The sequence below is a fragment of the Theropithecus gelada genome, chromosome 15 (assembly GCF_003255815.1).
Source record: "Theropithecus gelada isolate Dixy chromosome 15, Tgel_1.0, whole genome shotgun sequence".
NCBI lineage: Eukaryota > Metazoa > Chordata > Mammalia > Primates > Cercopithecidae > Theropithecus > Theropithecus gelada.
Window position 1 is genome coordinate 74,577,476 of NC_037683.1, and position 27,510 is coordinate 74,604,985.

Below are 27,510 nucleotides of genomic sequence, written 5' to 3' on the forward strand. Positions count from 1 at the left end.
CTCAATACATCATTAATATCGGCTGCTTTTGATGAAGTTTCATTTTCTCAAAGGGACCTCAAAGTTCCCCGGCCACCTTCAGATAATGAAGCACGGGGTTTCTGAGTCATAGACCCACTTGCTGGAGAGTTCAGGCCTCATCAGAGACTAGAAATCATTCTCTCCACTGGCCAGTGCTATGTGTTGCTACAACATGTCAGGTGAGAGGATGTGTAACTCTTCAGATAACTGCTCATCTGAATTCTCAGAGACTTTGCAGGACAATTGAGTCTTGCAACCAACCAATTACTTCATGTAATGAGAATGCCTCGGGATCTCTGGTTAGCTTCAAGTTTATGGGGCTGATTTATATCTGAAATGAAGATTGTTTCATTTCAGATTCCTTTTACTTAAAGGCAAAAATAAAGCACAATGTTATCTTGCAGCAGATACTGCTCCAATGATTATTCATAAGGCCTCCAGGGCATTTCTAGTAACGTGTGCATGAACCGCCTTGTTTCACACTGGATGGGTACAGGGAGAGGTGGCAGACCCACTCATTCCTACACGGTTCTGTATTCTCGGTCTCCATGTTTCCACGTACTGTGACCCAGTAGCAATGTGTAATACATTCTGGGAAGCCATGTGATACTTCAGTGGATGCTGCTTCTCAATTTCTCTCTAGTTGAACTAAAAAAAAAAAAAGTCTTTTAATAAAAGTAAACTGACAAGGATCACATTGTTCTTATTTCAAACACACAAAAAGGAATTAAAATGTTATGAAATATGCCAGGCCGTTTTTACTAATCCCTTAACCTCCAGAGAAAGGGCTTGCAATTAGTGTTACATTAGAATCGTCATAGCTTAGCAATTTTTTTTAAATACTAGAAGGACTTCAGCTGATTTTATGCTACACATATACACTAAACATGCAGTTAGTGTAACCAAAAAAATTAAAATTACAATTGAGGTGCCACACAGTAAGTGAAAAAGGTTTAACGGTCTGTCTGGTCATAGAGCTAATAACCACTTTATGCAGAACGCAGTGAAACAAAGGTGCCTTTCTCAATAGCCAGAGTGCATTTGTGGCCAGCACTATTTTACTAAGGCCATATACAGCTGTACTTGGTTATAGGCACATTTGTTAAGGGAGACTATAAAAAACAGCTGTATTTGAGATCGCATAGACCTCTGCACATTTTCTCCCTGTGGCAGCCAATCAGAAATCTTGCTGACAGGCAAAGTTGTACAGAACAAGTGATCCTATTTAGATTAATTCCTCTTAATGCCTTACCCAAGCCTACTTTCCTGGCATATCATGTAGAGAGCAGGTCAGTTCCATTCAAAACCTAGAGATAGAAAATTCAAGCTTGATTAGTTGATAAAATATATGACTACACTGGTAGAGAACGTGGAGTGCTCACTGTGTAAAAGTAAGGCTGGTGGGCTCTACCCCAGCTCAGAGTTGAGCCACAAGGCACTCTGGAATATGAGCGCCCAGCCAGGAAGCAGTCTAGGGAATTGGTTTTAGCTGTGGCTCTTTCCTTACTGTTTTGGTCTTCACTCTCCACCCAGAACCAGGATAACCCATACCCTTTGCCATGAAACTCTGAAATGCCGTTCCAGTCCCTGGTTCTGGGCTTTTGCCCATAGGATGTTAACCAGAGCCCCAAAGAGGACTGAAATGTGCTTACTTGGCTGGGCCTGCTTGCTCTCCTGCCTTTGCAATTGACATGAGAAGAACATACCCAGGTTGCCCACTGGGCCCACTAGAATAATGGGAGACCCACGGAGCAGGTGTGTGAGCTAGTCCAAGCCAAGATCAGCACAGCTGTCCAGCCAAGCCCTGCCTAGATGAGAGAAATAAATGCTTTCTGCTGCAGGCCATTAAGATTTTGCAATTTTGCAATTGTTTGTAATGTAGCAAAATGGTGGCCTCAGTTAACTGAAGCAGTCACCAAAACTGCCTGCCACTGCCTGCATCCCTTTTCCTGTCTGTCCCACAGGTCTCATTTATACAATGAAGGAGGGACTGGAGAACCGCTATTCCTACTAATGACAGCTGCAGACCAGGAATCCTGAGATGAAAACTGATCCAGACTCAAGAGTCTGAGATGTATGCAGGGCCTAGAAGGAGCTGAAGAAAACACTTCCATTGGTACTGAAGTGGGCAGGCAGGGGACTTTGTCTCCAAAAATATCACCATGCATGTGCCACAACCATGGAAAAAGTCAGCGACAGAAGGAGGGTCTGAAAAACCTGGGCCGCAGTATGTCCTGATAGCCAGCTCTCCAACAAACTTGTTTTTCTATTGGTTTAAACCCAGACAAATAAGCAAGTCAGAGACAGGACTGGAGAAAATGGAAATCTTTATTTTTAAACACTAGTACATTTTCAGGCTGTTTTAAAAAAGAAAAATCATGTTACATTAGTTCAAAACTATGCATCAAAGCATATTTATTTAAACTCTAATTTTACAAACACATAATGAAAGAAACATATATTTTATAAATATCTACTCAGAATATGTATTATGAAAAAAAGTGTTTAAAAATAACAGCCCCAGATCTCCCTCTTTAAATATATAAAATTCGCATACAATTCATAAGAATTCTTTCTCAAGAGCCAAAGTTTCATTTCACAAAGGCCAACAACTCAGTTCCCATCAGACACAATCAAAAGTAATAGGAATATTCAAAAATGTAAAAGTTCTGTACAAGGGAAATACAGATAGCACACGGGTAAATCTCATTAGCATACATGCCATTTGTGTTTTAAAAATGTTTTATAAAAATTGCAATTTGAAACAAATAAGTGAGAGTCCTTCCCTGACTGTGGAAAATATATAAATTATTGCCCTCCCCGCTGGGTACCGAGGTGCCACCTGCTGGAGCTGGAGAGAGAGGTCCCCATGTGTTTCCTGACAGGGGCCTAAGCCGCACAAGGGGACCCGCCTCCTCTGTGGCAGTGGCTTTTCCTAGTGGGTGATTCACTAGTACTTCCTTTCACTTAGAAAAATTCTTTGGGATCATAGAAGACAATTGCTCACAAGTGAAAGCAAGACTAGAGATGATTTCAGATTGCTGCATCCAATTAATAATGTGTATTTTGTATTTTTGGTGACCAAACTCTGGAAACCCGATTTACCACTGTCAGAGACACACCCCGTCACCTATGCCAGCAAAACTCATGGCACAGCCCCAAGGTCGTCCCTTCATCTTCTCTCTTCCTACCCAAGCTGCTCTGTGGCCTGCAGCGATGTATGCAGACTACTGTCTCTTCTGGCACTTCTTCTGGAAAGAGCTCTTCAAAAACGTGCGGTACACAGGGTCGGCCACATATTCGTTCTTAAACCTGGAGCTCAGCACTCTTTGTCTTTTTCTCTCCCCTTGGATAATGTCTGCTCCATAAAATGTGTCTTCAAATCGCATGTCAGAGGCTGTGGACTAAAAGCAGCTGGTGTTATAGTGCAAAAGGGCACGGCATTTGATCTTCAGAAGACTGGACAAAGATCTGACTCGGTCAGCTGGGGTTAGGGTGTAGATGCCCCGGGCACCAGCTCAGGCTAGAAGGGCCCCAGGCATGACTTTGGGCTTTACCTCACCTCTCCCATCCAAAGTGGGGGGCTCCATTTAGCCCCACTGTATCCAGGATCTCCCCACCCTCCACCCTCAGGGACCTTCCCCAAACAAAAGCAAGATTAACGTCTCATTTTAAACTTCCCTCATTTTTCATCTCCCCTCTGGCTCTTGCCTAATGAGGTTTTCGACAAATGTCAACAGTCATCTCTAAGTTACCTTTACTCCTACTTAGCTTTGGGCCTCTGCCCCATCCCTTCCCTGAAACTGTTCTTACTGAATGAAGTCCTAGTTGCTAATTCCTGTGACACCTTCCTACTCCTAAACTGACTTGACTAGTCCGCCAACTAATTACTGCTTAAAGCTCTCTCTCTTCTCTGTCATTTTGTAAACCCATTCTCCTGCTTCTCCTTCTCTGGCTGCTCATTTTGATGTCTCAAGGGTTCGCTTTCTTAACTGTCTGCTCAACTACAATGCCCTAATGTTTGGCACTGGGCCTTCTCCTCTCCACTCCTGTTCCCCGGGCCTTTATGCCCACACCCCTGGCTTCAGTGTCTGCAGGAGATGCTCCCATCTCCTGCTCCAGCTCAGGCCTGTATAAGTGCATTTCCCCAGCAGGCATCACAAAGTCCTTGTCTCAGAGGCCCTTCAAATCAACCTGTCCTAAATTGAACTGGAAACCTTCCTTCTCCATTGCTGTCCTTCCTACATTCCATAAAAAGCACCACCATCCCCATGCACCCAGTTACACTGGCCAGAAACCTAAAGGCACTGTAGACATTTCCCCACCGTGTCCAGGATTCCTCCTGCATGTACCTTGAAGCCCTTCAGCCTTTCTTGTTAATCCTTACTGACCCTATGGGGTAGGCCCTCACCTCTCCAAACCACTGCAATAAATGCTTTACCTCCAACCTGTTTCCCACAGTACCACTGGAAGAAAGCTCTCTAAAAACCCTCTTATAATAAGACTCTACATGATCATATGCCCTTGCTTATAATTTCCCAACAGCCAACTGCCTTCAAGATGACATCCTCACTCCCTGGGCTAGACCTACATAACCTGGCCAGAAGCCTGACCCATGCTCTCCTCAGATGACATCAGTTGCAGGTCCTGGCCATACTTGCCTGGCTCAGGGTCCCATGCTTCTCTGTCTTCGGACACACTGTTTCATTTTTGTGAAAGTTATTCTATTCTACTGTCTCTGCCCTCGGCAAGCTTAAGGGTCCTTCTGTGGGTCTCCTATGGCCCTGACACATCCACTCAGTAGGATGAGGGCAGTGGTAGAGGTAAGGGGCAAATAAGTTTCTCCCCATCAGGGGAACCCTATAAAGATGAGGATATTAGGGACTGTGTACCCAATTTTACACGTGTTCCCCACTGCAAACAACGTGCCTAGTACTCGACTGCTGTTCAGTAAGTGTTTGCTGAGTGAGGGCATGTGGCTTTTTCTGTGATAATCAGATAAAGCCTAAAGTCTATGGTAGGCACTATTTTTGCTTCCCAATTCCCTACTATCTTGCTTCCTAAAATGCACTGGCAGCTGTTTTCACTGAGGTGGATGACTTCTGATGACATCAACACACAGCACATTTCACTGTGCTGAGACTGCTTCCCCTGGCTGCTGGCAGAGGCGAAAGACGCTTTAGGACTCAAAAACACACAGTCCATGATAAAGAAGAGAAAAACAAGAAAACAGCTACAAGGAAGCCTGAAAACAAAAAATGTACCGAAGTGTAAAGCTGTTCATGTTTCCAGCCAGTTCATGGGACAGTTACTCAGGGTAAGAGGCCACCTCCACGGCTTCCCCCAGATACCATCTAGCTTCACTAGGGAAGAAAACTAAATCATTATGGGCTGGTTGGGTTCCCTCTGCCACTAGGAGAAAACACTTTTGTTTCATTCATTCTTGGCAAGATACTTCCTCTGAGTAATCTTTCACTTTTGTAAGTGCTAAAGTTATCAAAGAAGAAAATAAAACATCTATGAAAGTGTTGCCACTGTGCAGAAGCAGCAAAAGTCAGCCTCTCAAATACAATAATAAAAGCGATTTACCAGGAGCTCTAGCTAATTATGCACCGTTGCTATGGTTATTCTGTGAGACAATAAAAGGTAATGGGGCTGTTTCTGAAGTGAGTGGAGAAGAACCCCACACGATCACTGAGGTGGACTGCTGACTCTTTTGAACAATTTCTCCCCCAGTCAGCGTGCATCTGGGTGAGCTGAAGTCATTAAAATACAAGACCTCCTGACAAGGGCTGCTAACCTCCATCCTTAAAAAACAAAAAAGACTTTTCTAACCATAAAATATCTTCCATTAATGAGTTTTCCAATTAGATTTGTTTTGCCAACTGGAAAAAAAATAGTAATCATGGACAGATTAACCAAGGGTCTGAGGGCTATGTACCAACCTGAAGGAGAAGCAGGCTGGCTATGGCAAGACAATAAGGTGGCCAACAGGACTTAGTGACTGTGAGCCTTTGTTCCTGAAGATATTTTCTACTTGGCTCGGCCGCTCAGCATAGCAGGCTGCATTCAGAGTGTATGGATGTGATTTATATATTTTCACTGTTTTTTTTTTTTTTAATTAAAAATTTTCTCTGAGAATAAAAAAAAATTGAATGTTGGTGAGCTTGTTCAGTGAAATAGACCTTAGAAAACCCAGGACCTGTGTTCAGAGACAGCCACAGGGGAAGGCATCCTGTGAAATCTTCTGTGAAACAAAGAAATTGTGATCACAGTATGAAAGCAACAAGCTTTCTTCTCATGTGATTAAGAAACAGTATTTGAAATCTACAAGACTCAGCTGGTAGGAGGCTTAGTCATACATGGGTTAGAAAATGAAAGACCTAAGAGACTTCAAGAGGCTACCTACTCTACTCCCCATCCTCTAAATCTCTAGGTGCTGAAAAAGGAAAAGAAAGGAGTGGGAGGAGCAGGGAGTAAGTAAGGGAAGAGGGGAGTCCAAGGAAGATAGGAATACAGAACGAGAGGAAGCTATCTCTAACATCTCGAAAAGGAAAGTTTTTCTCAAGAAATTTCAGGTCTCAGAACAGTGACAAGTCATCTAAAATTTTCAGGTCTTCACTAAGATTTGGCTGGTATTTTCACAACAGGAATATTTAATTTTTTCTTTGCTCGCCATTATTATCTAGTGGTTACTCTATTTACAGGTGTGTGGTCCCCTCTGAGCCATGTTTCTCATTGAATGGGTAGCAATACAACCACTCCTCTTGACAATTTCACTTTGAAGGACTTTCCTCTGAAGGATGCAGCTGAGAGGAAAGTCAGTTACTCTGCTGTCAGGATCCCATCTGATGGGAAAAAAGCTGCATATACAACTGAACGTTTAAGGCAAGCTTGTCCAACCCATGGCTTGCGGGCTGCATGCTGCCCAGGATGGCTTTAATGTGGCCAAACACAAATCTGTAAACTTGCTTAAAACATTATGAGATTTTTTTGCCATTTTTTTTTTTTTTAAAATAGCTTATCAGCTATCATAAGTGTAGTTTATGTGGGGCCCAAGACAATTCTTCTTCCAGTATGGCCCAGGGATGCAAAAAGATTGGACATCCCTGATTTAAGAAAACCCTTGGTTTTTCCAAAATAACCAAGTAATCTATAGTGTCTCTATCACTGCAGACAAGTATATCATAAGCACACACTAAACCGAAATTGTCATTTATTCCGAAAAAAAATTTCACTTTAGTCAGAAAAACCGCATCCATTCAAATTTCTCTATTTAGGATTTATCATTTCACAGATGCAATAGATATAATTCTAAATGAATAAAACTGACTTCATTTCAGGGTCCACTAAATATTTTATGATACAATAATATGAAGCATAAATTATTGTGAATTATGTTTTTCAACTTCAGTTTTGATTATCTGTCCATGTTTGTTCATCTTTTAATGGTATGTGAGGGCATGAAACTAGTATTTCCTTTTTAAAAAACTGCTTTAGTATTCCCACAACTGGCATTTAGGCTTTGTTTATCGCTTTTATTATGAAAGTCAGAGTTTAGCTTAATTATGAACTGACACAAACATCAGTGAATCAGTGACTTTCTGAGACAGAAGTTAGTCAATCCATGATAAGCCTATAGAAGAACAGACAGACATTCAATTACGCCGAGTCCTCTTTGATCTACTCCTGAATACTTTCTTTTAATGTTGCTTCTACTAACAAGATTGCAAATGCCTTGATGGTATCTTTGTTTGCTCCTGGTGTTTTGCACAGAGCACATATTCAGTAAGTATTTTTGTGCATCAATAAATGTCAAAACAAAGAAGCATCATTTGACTTCATTAGAAAAATAAGGCACATGCATTAGTTTCCCTGATTCTGGCTGAATTTGAAGTTTGCATTCAATAGGTTTCACTAAGGAAAAAGTTGCATTGGCTTTCTTTAGAATTAATCCAAAAACCCAAGTATGTTTCCTGCCAGGCTTGGGAAACATGAGGTAAGGACAAGGAATTCACTTGGCAGGTCCCCAAGTGGCATCTGCCAGCACTTACAAATCGAGCTTTCACTCTCTTGGGTAACTCTTCATCTAAAGTGTAGATGTCCTCTCTCTTCATTGCTATCTGGGATCCATCTTCAAACTCAACCTAACGAAATAAGATAATATGATACACATTAAAAAAACAGCACTGACCATTTTTAAAGGTTCCAATTAACTACATAAAAAGATGAAAAGGACTCAAACAGAACAAACAAGGGAACCAGCTGAAGACCAAAGGAAGTAAGAAGAGTTATTTCCCTTATTAAACTAAGTAGAGGCCGGGCATGGTGGTTCACGCCTGTAATCCTAGCACTTTGGAAGGCTGAGGGAGGCAGATTCCAAGGTCAGGAGATTGAGACCATCCTGGGCAACATGGTGAAACCCTGTTTCTACCAAAAATACAAAACTTAGCCAGGCATGGTAGTGCATGCCTGTAGTCCCAGCTACTTGGGAGGCTGAGGCAGGAGACTTGCCTGAACCTGGGAGGCAGAGGTTGCAGTGAGCTGAGATTGCACCACTGCACTCCAGCCTGGCGACAGAGTAAGACTCCGTCTCAAAACCAAAAAAATAAATAAATAAACTAAATACAAAATACATTTTAAAACAGGCCAAAATTCTTGGAAATGAGTATCTTGGAATATGGGATATGAAAACTTTATCTGGCAAAGCAAAAACAAAGAAAAGTAGCTGCTGATCAAATGGAAATCACAAAACATGAAATTGTGGGAAATTTAGCATTAAAATGGGTTGGATCTGTTAACACCATTTCTTTAGGAGGCTCTGACAACGTAACAGGGAGAACTGTTTCTCTCTGTGAAAGGAAATATAACATATTTCCTTTTTTTTCTTTTTAATTAAGACAGGGCCTTGCCCTGTTGATCAGGCTGGAGTGCAGTGGCCTGATCTCAGCTCACTGCAACCTCAACCTCCCAGGCTCAAGCAATCCTCCCACCTCAGCCTCCTGAGAAGCTGGAACCATGGCCATGTGCCACCATGCTCAGCTATTTTATTTTATTGTTTTTTAGTAGAGACAAGGTCTCACTAGACTCAAGCAGTTCTCCCACGTTGGCCTCCCAAAGTGTAGGGATTATAGGTGTCAGCCACCATGCCCGGCCTGTTTACTCTTACATAATAATCCTCCCAGACAAAATAATTTCTCCAATTCCTACAGAGCTTGAACTTTCAAAGCTCACTTGTCAAATTCAATCAAATGCCATCAAAGGAGCCAGGAAAATCTGTTTCTCAACTTGCTAACATGTAAACCTCATCAATGTGTGAAAATACATCATTATCTAAAACAAAATGTTTAAAACTTTTTTCACACTAACCAAATGGAAGCAAATAATTTCATAACCAATTTTTTTTTAACATTTTAAAAGATTTTGTCAAAGAAAAGATAAGTAACCACATTTGCTTAGTGCTACATGTAAGAAGCTTTACTTTTGCACTTATTATTTAATTAAATGTAATTAACAGAAACCTAGAGTACCTAGGTTTAGATCGGTTTAGGTTTAATCCAACATGAACTAATCTAGCCGGAAACAAAAGGGATGTAATCAGGTAGAATACGTAATATGTTCTAATTCTGAACCACATATTTTTCAAGTCCCTAAATTTTGTTTGTCTGAATTTTTTACTTTTAAGAAATGAAAATATGCTTGTACTTCTTGTCAAGAGGTAAGTTAAACCACACAGCAGTGCCATGTTAATAAAAAAAAATCTAGAGTTTGAAAAAAAATTTACACTTATTTTTGTTTTTTGGTTTTTTCTTGAGACGGAGTTTTGCTCTTGTTGCCTACGTTGGAGTGCAACGGCATGATCTCGGCTCACTGCAACCTCCGCCTCCTGGGTTCAAGTGATTCTCCTGCCTCAGCCTCCCAAGTATCTGGGATTATAAGCGTGCCGCCACCATGCCTGGCTAATTTTTATATATTTTTTTAGTAGAGACGGGGTTTCACCATGTTGGTGAGGCTGGTCTTGAACTCCTGACCTCAGGTGATCTGCCTGCCTCGGCCTCCCCAAGTGCTGGTATTATAGGCGTGAGCCACTGTGCCCAGCCACACTTATTGTTTAATTCACAGAATGTCCAACTGATATATCATTGCACTTTGCATTAAACAAACACTCTCTTAAGCTTGGGTGGATGATATCATTAACTGGCCACATCTGTGCCAATGCATTGGTCTAGGTTTGCTGAGACGCCCAGGTGGGTATGTCTCTCAGGCAAAAGTTACCAATTCTGGTTGATGAACATCCATCACTGTCTTAATAAAGATCAAACACATAATTGAATGTATTATTATCCACGTACTGTTAGCATTTTGAATAAGCTAAACAATACAGTGGAATTAGGTGCCAGTCACATGAGAACTCTTGCTGCCACTTCCAGGAGGGCTGACAATGGGAAGGGTTTTCTTCCTGGCCTTGTTTGAGCAGAATAATTTCTTTAACATTTAACTAGGCCATAGTGTCATCTGATTTACACAATTTGATAGCATAGCTAGAACCACCTGTGCCTACTTTCATTTGTTTTAGACCACTTAAAACATCTAAAAGACAAAAAGCAATTACAAACCTAGAAGGGAGTATGCTGTGCTAGGACTAGGGTAACCAACTGTCCTAGTTCACCTGGGACTCAGGGGTCCCTTGGGATATAGTTATTTTCAGTACTAAAATCAGGGATGGTTCCAGGCAAGCAGGGATGGTTGTCCACCCTAGTTAGGGCAGAGCTGAGAGAGAATTTTGGCCCTTTACCAGCTGTGTGCTCTTGGACAAATTATTAAAAAAATTATTCTTAAATCATTAAAATTTGGTTCACAGCCTTTCTTCCCTCATTTGTAAGACAGGAGTCAATAACATCTATTTTGTAGGACTACTCTGAGGGTCAAAAAATGCATATGCCTAGTATATTAAGCACTGTGCAGCAGGTATTTATCTGTCATATCTATTTTTAAAACTGTCTTTATTTGATGGTGAAGTTTAATAATTAGACACAAAACACAAAATGATCTCAAAAGGCCACTTGGCTTAATGAGGAATTTTAAACTACTTGTGCTTGAGAGACAATTTTAATATTAGTCTTAACTTTTTCATTGAGTCTATAAATATGCTTATAGCTTTATGTTGATAGACCATCATAAATTCAACTGAAGTTAACACACTGATTACTAATTAGCTTGAATTTCAACATATTCTCATTATGTGATACTTTTCATGTAGCAAATGGCTTTGCTACATGTAAGAAGCTTTACTTTTGCACTTATTATTTAATTAAATATAATTATTTTATTGTGCATTATGTAGTAATGCTTCTTTTTCTGGATCCTCCAGTTATTAGCCTGTCTTGCGATTTTTGCCTAATTCTGGTCATTCTAATGCAAAGACGCTCCAGTACCTTTACTATTATAAATAACTTGAATTTGTGTCTTGAGACCATATGCAAATACCATATGCAAAGGGAAAAATTGCCTTTACACAGACACACAGACACAGACACACACACACACAAAATGTATGTGCATACATCCTCCCCTATCCATTCCCCTTGGGTTTTTCTAGACCATGAAAAACACTCTCTCCTAAGTTTTTCAGACTTCTTTGAACACCTTTAATTGCACTGTGCTCCAGTTCCTGTTGCACTGTGCTCCAGTTCCTGACGCAGTGTCTTATAATGCACTCTTCCATTTAGGCTCTTGCTCCTTATCAGTCTTTGAACAATTTCTCTGTTGAAACTGACAGTCTTATCATTCTCAAGCTGTTTTTCAACAGGCCTGAACCTTCTTGCTTTTTCTCCTTTTACTTCAGTCCTCCTGTTTTCACTCTACAGTTTAGCCTGAGAATCTTGATTTCTGACACCATGTTACTGAAAAGTCTACAATGTATTGGCTCTAAATGTCCCCTTTTAAAACCTTTCTGAGGCCGGGCGCGGTGGCTCAAGCCTGTAATCCCAGCACTTTGGGAGGCCGAGACGGGCGGATCACGAGGTCAGGAGATCGAGACCATCCTGGCTAACACAGTGAAACCCCGTCTCTACTAAAAAATACAAAAAACTAGCTGGGCGAGGTGGCGGGCGCCTGTAGTCCCAGCTACTCGGGAGGCTGAGGCAGGAGAATGGCATAAACCCGGGAGGCGGAGCTTGCAGTGAGCTGAGATCCGGCCACTGTACTCCAGCCTGGGCGACAGAGCGAGACTCCGTCTCAAAAAAAAAAAATAAATAAATAAATAAATAAATAAATAAATAAAACCTTTCTGAAGGAATATAAATGTACATGTGCTACCCATGTTGTTTCCCTTATTAAAGCTTAACTCATTCTCATTTCTGGGTGAAATAAAAGTAATTCATTTTTAAATTGTACTCTTTAATACTATGTAGGGTTCCCTAGTGAACAGAATGTCCAACTGATAGCCGTACTTTTCATTTAAAAAAGCATTCCTTTAAGCTTGGGTGGATGATAACCATCAGCTCCCTGTGACATTAACTGGCCACATCTATGTCAATGCACTGTTGTCTAGCTTTGCAGAGATAGGGGGTGGAGTGGGGAGAGTATGTCTCTCAGCAAAAGCCACCAATTCAGGGGCTGCTGGTTGAAGAGTGGCCATCACTGTCGTGGCTGAAGGTGAGATGAATCGGCCAACTAGTCTCTCCCCATACAACAGAAACAGCGGGAGGCAGCCTGTCTTCTAGTCACTTATCTTTCTGGCAGAACCATATTCCTTACAATTAAATCATTCATCAAATGTTGTTAAGAGTTTCCCAGTGTCCAACTTGGTAATAAAACTCCAGGGTTTCGATCTGGGTCATTACACATTGAATCTTTGCCTCCTGCATAAAATAAGAGGTGCCCGAAATTGATGTGACTTATTGATCAGCAGCACACTTGAGATACTATCTCCTTCTGACTTATCATGTCAATCTCAGCAAGCATCACAGAGAAGGAAAAACCCACCTGGTACATGTGGGCAATGTTTGATCCAAAATATTTTGCTCCATAGAGTTTGCCATCGGGCCACTTGACTTGGACGACTTCTCCCTCGGCAGGTGGGCCCAGCTTCAGACAGTCTCGGCTCTGCAGAATAAACAGAGACAGGCTTTTCAAGAGGAGTGCCTAAGTGACTGCATTTAGAACTTAGCAAATGATGAACTCCTGGCAATTAAAAGGAGTTATTGCCTCTGTGTTTTATGGATTATGATCTCGCATGGGTGTTCAGGGGAAGAGATATGAGCCAAAGGAGTATTTAAAGATTCAGCCTACACCATAAAGTTGCAAAGGAGCCACCATAATCCAAGCAGAAAAAAACAGCAGCATTTACATTTGCTATTTGAAAAAGAATTGTTCAGGGGGTAACTAAAATATGCATAGAAACCGCTTTAGTGGAGGAATAGACCAGCTAATGATTTATAACACCTGACATTTATATAGCATTTTGCAGTTAACAAAATGCTTCAGCATACATCTCATGTGATCTTATAATCAACCCATGACATAGAAAGAGATTATTAATTATCCCCGCTTTAGTGACAAGGAAACTGAGACTCCTGTGAGGATCCTTTAAGTTGCCAGGATCTCTGGAGAAGTGAAGCTGAATGGGAGAATAAAAGACACCCAGCTGACAGTGGAGCAGGGGAGAAATGGCGTGCAATTGAAGCGGGCAGCACTTGCCAATGCAGCAGGGAAGGGAAAACAGGAGCACCTGCAGCATGGCGGGTGAAGCTCGGTGGGTGTGTCCTGTTTAGCACACCCCTTCTAAAGACCCCCTGGACCTCCCTACATAAATGTGCTTCTGCCAGCATCTCCTGTTAATTGACTAGCCCACCTTTTTCTGCAGGTAATCATGGTGGCACCCATAACCAGAATCTTTTCATTTCAGATCTTCTGTTTCACACTGCCACCTCCCAAGGCAGTAATTCAGAACAAACTCCCCGAGTGATTAATCCTGAAAGGTGCTTTTATTTTATTTTATTTTATTTATTTTATTTTATTTTTAAGGCATGGGAGGGGGACAGGGAAGATAGTAAAACATTTAACCATTTGCTCACACCTAGTTTGCAAACTTTTAAATTTGTATGTATTGAGTAGGACACTATACAATTTTAATACAAGGGAATTAAATACTTGACTATGGTAATTTTTAATTTCTTTTGCACATTTAGCAATTCATGATTTGCTAATACTGGTATTTTACTGATGAGGACAATCTGAATGACTGAAATGCACACTTGACCAATCAAGCTATAAATGCAGACTGGGCACATTCTGTGGTTTAAATGAGAGGCATACACAGGAAATATTTAGTTGTTTATGACTGGAAATCTACCATGTATTATTTCTTATTACTAACAGAAATTGTGCCTTATAAAGGAGTGGACATTTGATTGCTGGGTTAGGAGTATACATGGAAGGCCCAGCTGTTCATTTTTCTACCTGCAGGCTATGCTTCCATTAGAGCTACAGCAAAGAAAAAATAGCTTGCTCAGAGGCTCTACAGAACTGATAATATGCATCTAACGTAGTCAAATGAAAGTAAGTCTTTTGTTGGCCTTCACAATACTTGACCTCAGGACATGTGGAATTGAAAGGGTAGGCTGTAGAGATGTATTCAATGTATGCCCGTGGGGTTACCACCTCTCTTTCCATTTCCCTTCCCAAGATTTATGTGGTACCAAGAACACTGGAAGGTATAGCTTCTGAGTACAAACTGATTACATGTGTCAGTCTCCGAGGTTAGAGAGTCGCATCAGCTCTGGATTTCTATGAGCTGAAGCCCAGGTGCTGGGGTAAGCGTGGCGGCAGGAGGTGGCATATGCTTTTCCCGCTGCTAACGCTTTCTCCCATGTGGAGGGATCTCCACTCAGATAATACATCTGGCTCATCTTCACCCCCTGTTAACCTTTGACAAGAGGATTGGTTATGACTTACTTTTATTTTTGAATTCTGAAGGAGACTGTATTTCCCCAACTATGTGTCATGGTACCCTGGAGTGCCACAGCAAACTCACGGGGACCCTGTAGAATACGTTCAAGGGAAGCACGGTGACACTTATGAGGCACCCAGCTTACTAATACTGGTGAGTTATTTGGACCTAATTTACTTAACACATAGAACTGTTAGGCATTTCTTTTGACTGAGAGGCAAAGCATGCTGAGGTACTAAGGGTGCTGCAAGCCAAGAAAGTTTGGTGACCTCTAGCTCAGCACCTTCCCTTTCTCTCTGGAGCCATCATGCAGACAGAGAACCTGCACTCTGCTCTGCTCTTTCCACAGAGAGGAGCCTGCACCTTCCTGCACCGCCCATCACTAGGTAAGCCTGTCTAATTCCAGGGTCCATATTTGAAACCTGTTTGCCCACAGATATAAGCCGCACTCCTCAATATCTGCTTTATTACTCATAAAGGTAATACGTTACACCTCCAAATCCTGACTCCTCTGTCTCGCTTTTCCTCAGGCAGGGTGAGACATGCTATTTATTGGGTCCTTCTCGAATCCCCACAGAGGCAGGTCAAAGCCTCAGGAAATTCAGGAGGCTGTACCCTGCACTTTCTTACCCACACAAACAACTTTCAAGCAGGAGAGTTATGGCCTCACTTTCTTTATCATTTAGGTCCTTAATTTTACAGATTTGCCCTTCAGCAGAACTTTATTCACCTTTAAAATAAAATCCCTCAAAATAAATCCCAACCTGCAATTTTAGGTATCATATCACCAAGGAGAGGTAAGGGACATAGAAACGCGGACTAGACAAGCATAAACCGCATTCGAGCAGTTTAATCTTAAAAACATAGTTTTATTAACAAACTGAATGGATGAACTTTACTAAGTGACAATTCTTTTTCAAAAAGGCTTTTGGAAACAATACCTGGGATACTTTGGTATCTTTTATTACTAATTGTAAACTAACCTTTTACTCACAGGAAATCTTAATTTAGCATTGGAAGTGCCTGACCTCAACTAACTCCTTACTGCTCAGCCTCCTCCTAATGTTGCTCGGTATCAGCCACAAAGATTAAATTCATAATCTTTCATGCCAAACTCAAGAAGACACTTCAGTTTGCTTTCTCAATCTTCTTGCTTTCAAAACTCTTTTTCTTTATTTATAGAAGAAAAATAACAAACCAACTTTGTAACAAGTTAAGTTATTCTGTGCTTCCCCCACCTTCAAAACTAGGGGGCACAATTCTCATCCATAACAGCTCCTTTCTCATCCTTCACCAGGTCATTCAGCTGGAAGGACATATATTTTGATGAGCATATAACTTTATTTAGTATGTAAAATTTATTATTTACTCCCTAGCTACTTTCCAAAAGAAGTTAAGGTAGCTTGGAGTAAAACATAAAACCGCTTATTTCTGTAACATCTACTTTCATCATAAAGAAATAGTGTCAATTCATCAGCTGTTTCACATTTTGAGTTTGCCAGCAACTTCCTATGACTACGTGGGATATAAATTTAAACAAGAATGAGACTAGAAGCATGTGGGCTGATGAAAAGAAGTTGAAAGGTTTGATATTTAGGCTTCTCTGATTCTCTCCAAAGTAGAAGCTGGTGGGTGTCCCCAAAATTGTTTCCATCACTAATTCAAAACCGATTTACTGACCACCTACTGTGTGTGAGACACTAGGAGCCAATAAAGCCCAGCGGCCCAAGCCAGAGACAGACAGAGGGCATTGCACCCACACGTGAGGCCTGTCACACTAAACTCCACAGTTCTGGGGGGTGGGGGTCTCCAGGGTCCTTGTAAGGGGGGAGATCTATGAGGGCTTCAGAGTAGAACTTTGATTTTATTTACAAATTAGGTTTCTGAGTAAGATTTCATTTAGGGTAAAAAAGTTTCTTTTAAAAATAAAAGGTCTGGAAGATGGCCAAATAGGAACAGCTCCGGTCTACAGCTCCCAGTGTGATTGACGCAAAAGACGAGTGATTTTTGCAACTGAGATACCTGGTTCATCTCACTGGGACTGGTTAGACAGTGGGTGCAGCCCATGGAGGGCGAGGTGAAGCAGGGCAGGGCATCGCCTCACCCAGGAAGTGCAAGGGGTCGGAGGATTTCCAATTCCTAGTCAAGGGAAGCCGTGACAGACTGTTCTTGGAAAAACAGGACACTCATGCCCAAATACTGCACTTTTCTCAGGGTCTTAGCAACCAGCAGACAAGGAGTTTCTCTCCCATGCCTGGTTTGGTGAGTCCCATGCCCACAGAGCCTTGCTCACTGCTAACGCAGCAGTCTGAGACCAAAGTGTGAGGTGGCAGCCTGGCTCGGGGAGAGGCGTCTGCTGTTGCTGAGGCTTGAGTAGGTAAACAAAGCAGCTGGGAAGCTTGAACTGGGCGGAGCCCACTGCAGCTCAAAAAGGTCCACTGCCTCTAGACTCCACCTCTGTGGGCAGAGCATAGCTGAACAAAAGGCAGCAGACAACTTCTGCAGACAAACTTCCCTGTCTGACAGCTCTGAAGATAGGAGTGGTTCTCCCAGCATGGCGTATGAGCTCTGAGGAAGGGCAGACTGCCTCCTCAAGTGGTCCCTGATCCCTGTGTAGCCTAACTGGGAGACAACCCCCAGTAGGGGTAGACAGACACCTCATATAGGCGGCTCCCCATCAGGGACAAAGCTTCCAGAGGAAGGATCAAGCAGCAATATTTGCTGTTCTGCCTCTGCTGGTGATACCCAGGCAAACAGGGTCTGGAGTGGACCTACGGCAAACTCCAACAGACCTGCAGCTGAGGGAGCTGACTGTTAAAAGGAAAAGTAACAAACAGAATGGAATAGCATCAACGTCAACAAAAAAGACATCTACACCAAAACCCCATCTGTAGGTCACCATCATCAATGACCAAAGGTAGATAAAAATGGGGAGAAACCAGAGCAGAAAAGCTGAAAATTCTAAAAATCAGAGTGCCTCTTCTCCAAAGGATCACAGCTCTTCGCAAGCAATGGAACAAAGCTGGATGGAGAATGACTTTGACGAACTGACAGAAGAGGCTTCAGAAGGTGGGTAATAATGAACTTCTCCAAGGTAAAAGAGCATGTTCAAACGCATCGCAAGGAAGCTAAAAACCTTGAAGAAAGGTTAGACGAATGGCTAACTAGAATAAACAGTGTAGAGAAGAGCTTAAATGACCTGTGGAGCTGAAAACCATAGCACGAGAACTTAGTGATGCATGCACAAGCTTCAATAGCCAATTCAATCAAGTGGAAGAAAGGGCATCAGTGATTGAAGATCAAATTAATGAAATAAAGTGAGAAGTTTAGACAAAAAAGAACAAAAAGAAACAAACAAAACCTCCAAGAAATATGGGACTATGTGAAAAGACCAAATCTATGTTTGACTGGTGTACCTGAAAGTGATGGGGAGAATGGAACCAAGTTGGGAAACACTCTTCAGGATATTATCCAGGAGAACTTCCCCAACCTAGAAAGGCAGGCCAACATTCGAATTCAGGAAAAACAGAGACCACCACAAAGATACTCCTCAAGAAGAGCAACCCCAAGACACATAATTGTCAGATTTACCAAGGTTGAAATGAAGGAAAAAGTGTTAAGGGCAGCCAGAGAGAAAGGTCGGGTTACCCACAAAGGGAAGCCCATCATACTAACTAGTGGATCTCCCAGCAGAAACCCTACAGGCCCGAAGAGAGTGGGGGCCAATATTCAACATTCTTAAAGAAAAGAATTTTCAACCCAGAATTTCATAGCCAGCCAAACCAAGCTTCATAAGTGAAGGAGAAATAAAATCCTTTACAGACAAGCAAATGTTGAGAGATTTTGTCACCACCAGGCCTGCCTTACAAGAGCTCCTGAAGCAAGCAGTAAACATGGAAAGGAAAAACCGGCACCAGCCACTGCAAAAACATGCCAAATTGTAAAGACCATCGATGCTAGGAAGAAACTGCATCAATTAACAGGCAAAATAACCAGCGAACATCATAATGATAGGATCAAATTCACACATAACATTAACCTTAAATGTAAATGGGCTAGATGCCCCAATTAAGAGAGACAGACTGGCAAATTGGATAAAGGGTCAAGACCCATCAGTGTGCAAATTCAGGAGACCCATCTCATGTGCAAAGACACACATAGGCTCAAAATAAAGGGATGGAGGAAGATTTACCAAACAAATGGAAAGCAAAAAAAAGCAGGGGTTGCAATCCTGGACTCTGATAAAACAGACTTTAAACCAACAAAGATCAAAAGAGACAAAGAAGGCCATTACATAATGGTAAAGGGATCAATTCAACAAGAAAAGCTAACTATCCTAAATATATATGCACCCAATACGGGAGCACCCAGATTCATAAAGTAAGTCCTTAGAGACCTACAAAGAGACTGAGACTCCCACACAATAATAATGGGAGACTTCAACACCCCACTGTCAATATTAGAAAGATCAATGAGACAGAAGGTTAACAAGGATATCCAGGACTTGAACTCAGCTCTGCACCAAGCAAACCTAATAGACATCTATAGAACTCTCCACCCCAAATCAACAGAATATAAATTCTTCTCAGCACATTGCACTTACTCTAAAATTGACCACATAATTGGAAGTAAAGCACTCCCCAGCAAACGTAAATGAACAGCAATCACAACAAACTGTCTCTCAGATCACAGTGCAATCAAATTAGAACTCAGGATTAAGAAGCTCACTCAAAACCGCACAACTGCATGGAAACTGAACAACCTGCTCCTGAATGACTACCGGGTAAATAACAAAATGAAGGCAGAAATAAACACGTTCTTTGAAACCAACAAGAACAAAGACAACATACCAGAATTTCTGGGACACATTTAAGCAGTGTGTAGAGGGAAATTTATAGCACTAAATGCCCACAAGAGAAAGCTGGAAAGATCTAAAATCGACACCATAACATCACAATTAAAAGAACTAGATAAGCAAGAGCAAACACATTCAAAAGCTAGCAGAAGGCAAGAAATAACTAAGACCAGAGCAGAACTGAAAGAGATGGAGACAAAAAAAAAAAAAAAAATCAATGAATCCAGGACCTGGTTTTTCAAAAAGATCAACAAAATTGATAGACCGCTAGCAAGACTAATAAAGAAGAAAAGAGAGAAGAATCAAATAGATGCAATAAAAAATGATAAAGGGGATATCACCACCGATCCTACAGAAATACAAACTACCATCAGAGAATACTATAAACACCTCTATGCAAATAAACTAGAAAATCTAGAAGAAATGGATAAATTCCTGGAAACAAACGCCCTCCCAAGACTAGACCACGAAGAAGCTGAATCTCTGAATAGGCCAATAACAGGCTCTGACATTGAGGCAATAATTAATAGCCTACCAACCAAGAAAAGTCCAGGACCAGACGGATTCACACCTGAATTCTACCAGAGGTACAAAGAGGAGCTGGTACCATTCCTTCTGAAACTATTCCCATCAACAGAAAAAGAGGGAATCCTCCCTAAGTCATTTTATGAGGCCAGCATCATGCTGATACCAAAGCCCGGCAGAGACACAACAAAAAAAGAGAATTTTAGACCAATATCCATGATGAATATTGATGCAAAAATCCTCAATAAAATATTGGAAAACCGACTCCAGCAGCACATCAAAAAGCTTACCCACCATGATCAAGTCGGCTTCATCCCTGGGATGCAAGGCTGGTTCAACATACGCAAATCAATAAATGTAATCCATCATATAAACAGAACCAATGACAAAAACCACATGATTATCTCAATAGATGCACAAAAGGCCTTTGACAAAATTCAATGCCTTTCATGCTAAAAACTCTCAATAATCTAGGTGTCAATGGAACATAACTCAAAATAATAAGAGCTATTTATGACAAACCCACAGCTAATATGATACTGAAGGGGCAAAAACTGGAAGCATTCCCTTTGAAAACTGGTACAAGACAGGGATGCCCTCTCTCACCACTCCTTTTCAACATAGTGTTGGAAGTTCTGGCCAGGGCAATCAGGCAAGAGAAAGAAATAACAGGTATTCAATTAGGAAAAGAGGAAGTCAAATTGTCCCTCTTTGCAGATGACATAATTGTATATTTAGAAAACCCCATCATCTCAGCCCAAAATCTCCTTAAGCTGATAAGCAACTTCAGCAAAGTCTCAGGATACAAAATCAATGTGCAAAAATCACAAGCATTCCTATACACCAAGAATAGACAAATAGCCAAATAATGAGTGAACTCCCATTCACAATTGCTACAAAGAGAATAAAATACCTAGGAATCCAACTCACAAGGGATGTGAAGGACCTCTTCAAGGAGAACTGCAAACCACTGCTCAATGAAATTAAAGAGGACACAAACAAATGGAAGAACATTCCATGATCATGGATAGGAAGAACCAATATTATGCAAGAGGCCATAATGCCCAAGGTAATTTACAGATTCAATGCCATCCTCATCTTTCTTCACAGAATTGGAAGAAACAACTTTAAAGTTCATATGGAACCACAAAAGAGCCCGCATTGCCAAGACAACCCTAAGCAAAAGAACAAAGCTGGAGGCATCACACTACCTGACTTCAAACTATACTACAAGGCTACAGTAACCAAAACAGCATGGTACTGGTACCAAAACAGAGATATAGACCAATGGAACAGAACAGAGGCCTCAGAAATCACACCACCCATCTACAACCATCTGATCTTTGACAAACCTGACAAAAACAAGAAATGGGGAAAGGATTCCCTAATTAATAAATGGTGCTGGGAAAACTGGCTAGCCATATGTAGAAAGCTGAAACTGGATCCCTTCCTTACACCTTATACAATAATTAATTCAAGATGGATTAAAGACTTAAATGTTAGACCTAAAACCATAAAAACCCTAGAAGAAAATCTAGGCAATACCATTCAGGACATAGGCATGGGCAAGGACTTTATGACTAAAACATCAAAAGCAATGGCAACAAAAGCCAGAATTAACAAATGGGATCTAATTAAACTAAAGAGCTTCTGCATAGCAAAAGGAACTGCCATTAGAGTGCACAGGCAACCTACAGAATGGGAGAAAATTTTTGCAATCTATTCATCTGACAAAGGGCTAATATCCAGAATCTACAAAGAACTCAAATTTACAAGAAAAAAACAACCCCAGCAAAAAGTGGGCAAGGGATATGAAGAGACACTTCTCAAAAGAAGACATTTTTGCAGCCACAGACAAATGAAAAAATGCTCATCACTGGCCATCAGAGAAATGCAAATCAAAACCACGAGATACCATCTCATGCCAGTAAGAATGATGATCATTAAAAAGTCAGGAACAACAGGTGCTGGAGAGGATGTGGAGAAATAGGAATGCTTTTACACTGTTGGTGGGAGTGTAAGTTAGTTCAACCACTGTGGAAGGCAGTATGGTAATTCCTAAAGGATCTAGAACTAGAAATACCATTTGACCCAGTAATCCCATTACTGGGTATATACCCAAAGGATTATAAATCACGCTACTACAAAGACACATGCACACATATGTTTATTGCCGCAGTATTCACAATAGCAAAGGCTTGGAACCAACCCAAATGTCCATCAATGATAGACTGGATTAAGAAAATGTGGCACAGATACACCATGGAATACTATGCAGTCATTAAAAAGGATGAGTTAATGTCCTTTGCTGGGACATGGATGAAGCTGGAAACCATCATTCTGAGCAAAGTATCACAAGGACAGAAAACCAAACACCGCATGTTCTCACTCATAGGTGGGAACTGAACAATAAGAACACATGGACACACAGCGGGGACCATCACACACCGGGGCCTGTTGGGGGGTGGGGGGCTGAGGGAGGGATAGCATTAGGAGAAATACCTAATGTAAATGACGAGTTGATGGGTGCAGCAAACCAACATGGCACATGTATACCTATGTAACAAACCTGCACGTTGTGCACATGTACCCTAGAACTTAAAGTATAATTTGAAAAAAATAAAATAAATAAAAGATCTGAAAAAAATTAAGTATATCAAAAGGTCTAAAAATGAAGGGATGTAGTTTGTGGAATGCAACAGCTTTAGTGGTCTGCCCTCCCTCTTACAGGTCTCCAGCTGGTTCACATATCCTTGGGTTCAGCACCAGGCACCAGGCACTACAGCACAGCTTCTCAAAGTGTGTTCCCAACCCTGGGGCACACATTAAAAATGAGAATTCCAGGTATCCCCAAAGCTCTCTCTGACTTGGGCAACTTCTTTTAAGCAATCTAGAATTTAAGATCGATTATAGAAAAGGATGTAAAATGCTAAAGAGGTTTTCCCTAATGCAGTTTACTTAGTATGTTATTGGAGTAAGTAAACACCTTTGCTGGAAAATTATATGCATTAAAACCTTGATAAATGCATTTTTCTCAGTTGCTGTCTAGACTCTTTGAAGCAGTTCGTCTTCACCTAACATAAATAGCTGTTTACCATTTGCTGTACTGCCTCCAGGGATGTGTAAACTTGCCTGAAATCTACCAGAGCCTTGTTCACAAGGACACTGGTGTCTGGAGCTGTCAGTAAGCCCGCAGCTACAGTACTAAATAGATGATGTGAAAATTAAAGACAGAAATCATAATCACGGTGAAGAGTGGCCTTTTGGCTATGATCAGTTACTTCAAGGACCTATACTTGCTCCACCAACTAAAAGGAAAAATTCACCTGCCAGTCTGATTACCTGAATTCTGAAGTCACTAAGTTCTTGGAACTCTTATGAGACCCTTCTAAAGGGACCCCTAGAAGCTGCTGTCCTCAAACGTTGTCTTAGCCCTATCCCCACCCCCATTACTACTCCTTACGTGTATAAACCACAGAGCAGGCAGCCCCATCTGTGAGCAGAGTTGCATCAGATGAAGATGTGGCACATGTGCTCCCAGTAGTTAATCGGCATAGAGTTTGGCTCCTCTGGCAGGCCCCCTTGGGGAGAATGCTTAGGTGACCTGGGGCGAAATGCCAACAGCTGCTAGCATTTCCACAGATAATCACCTGCTCATTACTGGACCCTGGCAGGGATTAACAAGACTGACAGCCATGTAAGAATCGTAGTGACTATCTGTCATCTGTTCGGCTGCCCAGCTTTGGAACCCCCTTCTCCCCACAGTCTAATGGGGACTGAGCTGGCCTGACATCATAGTTGCTGAACACTGCCAGACACTTCCTTCCCCAGGTTCTCTCACAGCAAAGACAGCTACAGAGGCCTGGCCAGTGGGCTACACCAGCCCAGGATTTAGAATCTGTGATCAGAGATGCAGGAAAACAAGTAGAAGGGAGAATTTCTCAGACAGCAGTGACAGCAGCAGCAGCAGCAGCACTCGCAGGCCTATGGCAGAGGCTAGGTCCAGTCTCACCACATAAGGGGAGGCAGTGTGTCCTTCCTGGATGGCGTCTGTGGCCTGGTCTTGCCCATAGCTGCAGCTAAACAGCCTCCTTTTTGTTCTTGCCTGTTTTCTGACCTTTGTTCTTCTGCATTCCTGGAGATTCTGGAAGTTCCCCAATAACCTTTCACTAAATTTCTGTACAGCCTAAATCAAGGTCAGTTTCTGTTGGTTGCCATTAACGATCCTGATAAGCAACCGCTAGTTTGCATGATGGCAGATCCCTCCTCTCACAGAGTGGAAAGAAACCTCTCACTTAACAATGGAGTATAAAACTGGAGGACTTCCCACACCATGCAAAGGCCCAGCTGCAAAACCATCCTCCTCAAAAAGAAGGGGGCATATTGATGGAAGCACCTACCTGTTCACAAGGATTGGTCCTAGATGACTGGCAGCAGTCTCCAAGTTTTCAATATCCCCCAGTATAAGGATGTGCCCTCTCTGAGGATATCCACAAGAATGTATTCCAGACAATAAAGTCACCAAGCACCTGAAGAATGCCCAGCTCTTAGCAATGGCCTCTCACAGGGGCTACTCTGATGGGGATACACCACTTTGGACTGCTTGTTAAACATGTCATAAGCACCCTTCATGTAGAGATTAGCAAAGAATGAAAACACTTAAAAGTTATTTTTAAGGCCCGGCATGCTGGCTCACGCTTGTAATCTCAGCACTTTGGGAGGCCAAGGCGGAAGGATTACTTGAGCTCAGGAATTCAAGACCAGCCTGGGCAACATAGCGAGACTCCGTCTCTATAAAACAAACAAGAAGAAAAAGTATTTTTATGAATAATTCTGAGCTTCTATATATTCACTAGGGAGAAATTGTAAAATCTCTTAAAGATATAAAAAAATTTTTAAACCTCGTATGTCTATCACAAGTGATCACTGTCACCACATTTGGAGTTTTTTTCCCTATACTTCTAATTTTTAAAAATAATTAAAAGAATTTTTCTCTGTGCTCTTTTCTTTAAGAATTAGGACATCCTACACAAGCACAATCTTTCCCCTGCAGAGGTCCAGCCTTTATTTTCTTTCATGTTAGAGCACAGCTGATCTGTCTCTAAAACCATTTGTCATGAGCTCAGAACTGCAGTTTGTGCCATGTTCCTTCGCTTCCTTTCACAGCATTTTGGGGTGGAGGCCCTTTCTTTTTTATTGGGGTAAAATATTCATAACATTAAATTTACCATTTTAACCACATTCAATTGTACATTTCAATGGCATTAAGTTCATAGTGTTGTGAAATCATCACCACTATCCCTCTTCAGAACATTTTATCTTCCCAAACAGAAACTCTGCACTCATTAAACACTAACTCCCCACTATCTCTGCCATCAGCCCCTGGCAACCATTATTCTACTTTCTGTCTCTGAGAATTTGACTATTCTGGGTACCTCATCTAAGCGAAATCCTACAGAATTTCTTTCGTGGACATTTATAATATACCTTGATATTTGCCACCTATGATTACGTCACGAGCATTTTCTTAGCTATTAATTATCTTTTAAAAAGTCCATTTTACTTGCCAAATATATGCAACAGTATAGATGCACCACAATTAATTTAGCCACTCTTCTATTAAATATTTGGGTTATTGCAATTTTCCCCTATCATATACAATGCTATTGTATATTTTTCATAAATCTTTGTCTGAATTACTGACTCTATTCTTAGAACAGACTCTTAGAACAAGAGTTACTTGGTAAAAAGGCATATAAACTATTCATAAACTTCATTTCATCAGCTTTGAAAAATTCAACATCAGACTCATTTCTCTAGTGCAGTAAATAAATCTAATGTTAACCACCAGAGAAATTTCTGATTCAGCTGGTTCAAGCTAAATGCCCTTCCAGGCAATCTTGTGCTCAGCAAGGTGGGAACTGCTGTTCTAGGAGGTTATCTCGCAGCCTAAACTATACATTCTGTATATAACGAAAGAACCAATTCTATGCCCCTTTTTCTGACTGCACCTTTTTCAGAGTGAGAGCTTTCTAACATGCTTACAAGAAAATCTGGAATGCTTCCACCCTGAGGTATCTGTATCTAAGTGTGTTCTGTGCTGGTTCTAGACCCCTGTAATGTCAGGCTCTAGGTTAATCGATTCAAGTCAAGCTGCTTCTATACTGATACTAATCATTCAGGGAAACTCCAAGTCTACTGTCCACTTTCCCTTTTTAGTAGTTTTGACACAGGGTCTCACTCCTGTTGCCCAGGCTGGAGTGATTGCAGTGGCATTATCACAGCTCACTACAGCCTTGGCTTTCTGGGCTCAGGTGATTCTTCTACCTCAGCCTCCCAAATAGCTGAGAATACGGGTGGGTGCCACCATGCTTGGCTAATTTTTTTTTTTAAGTAGAGATGAGGTTTTGCTATGTTGCCCAGCCTCGGCCTCCCAAAGTGCTGGGATTACAGGTATGAGCCACCACGCCTGGCCTTGTTTGTTTCTAAAGGACACACACACCCCCTTTCTTAACTGCAAGATGCTGTGGTGGTCCCTTAAGCTGAAATGAAGCCCATCTTGCTTCCTCAAGCAGCCAATTTTTTTTTCCACCAGCCACACTTGGCCAATGTCCTCACACACAACTTTTACCTATCTTCTAAAAGATAGGTCTGTTATTTTCCCAGAAATAACAGTACTAACACTTAGCACTGTGTTAGTGAATTCCTGAAAGCTAACTAGTTTTTTGTTGTTGTTGCTTTTTGTAGAGACAAGGTCTCACTATGTTGGCAAGGCTGGTCTTGAACTCCTACCCTCAAAAGGTCCTCCTGCTTCAGCCTCCCAAAGTGTTGAGATCACAGGTGTGAGCCACAGTGCCTGGCCCACTGCTTTGTCAGTATGCACTTCCCTCCAGTGATGAGCCTAAAGTGGACACAACACTTGGTTAAGGTACTGAGGTCCCAGAGATGGAAGTTGTTTTGTTATTCTGGAAGTTATTATAGCATTAAGCCTCAGAGGTATATTTTCCAAAGCAGCCACATCTTTGTGATATTAGAAATAGGTGAGATTTTGGCAAGCAAAAACTTTAAAAGGCCTAGAAAGTACAAAGTTAGGCAGCTGTTTTAGAAATTATTTTTCTGGTTCCTTTGAAGTGAGGAAGCATAACGAAAGCCAATA

The 27,510-nt window shown here is 41.5% G+C and overlaps 1 protein-coding gene across 4 annotated transcripts in view; it reads right to left on the reverse strand.

Annotated features, from left to right (window-relative positions):
* Nucleotides 1-2,331: 2,331 nt before the first annotated feature.
* Nucleotides 2,332-27,510, reverse strand: part of KDM4C (lysine demethylase 4C) — a 463,944-nt gene continuing 438,765 nt past the window's right edge. For 3 of the 4 annotated variants that reach the window (XM_025358671.1, XM_025358674.1, XM_025358673.1), the window contains 3 exons: nucleotides 13,009-13,128; nucleotides 8,076-8,168; nucleotides 2,332-3,425 (listed from right to left, as the gene is read on the reverse strand). In XM_025358671.1, the coding sequence (XP_025214456.1) occupies nucleotides 3,249-3,425; nucleotides 8,076-8,168; nucleotides 13,009-13,128 (390 nt within the window). In that variant the 3' untranslated portion in view covers nucleotides 2,332-3,248. The remainder of the gene's footprint in view (nucleotides 3,426-8,075; nucleotides 8,169-13,008; nucleotides 13,129-27,510) is intronic. The other variant, XM_025358675.1, reaches the window with a different exon arrangement.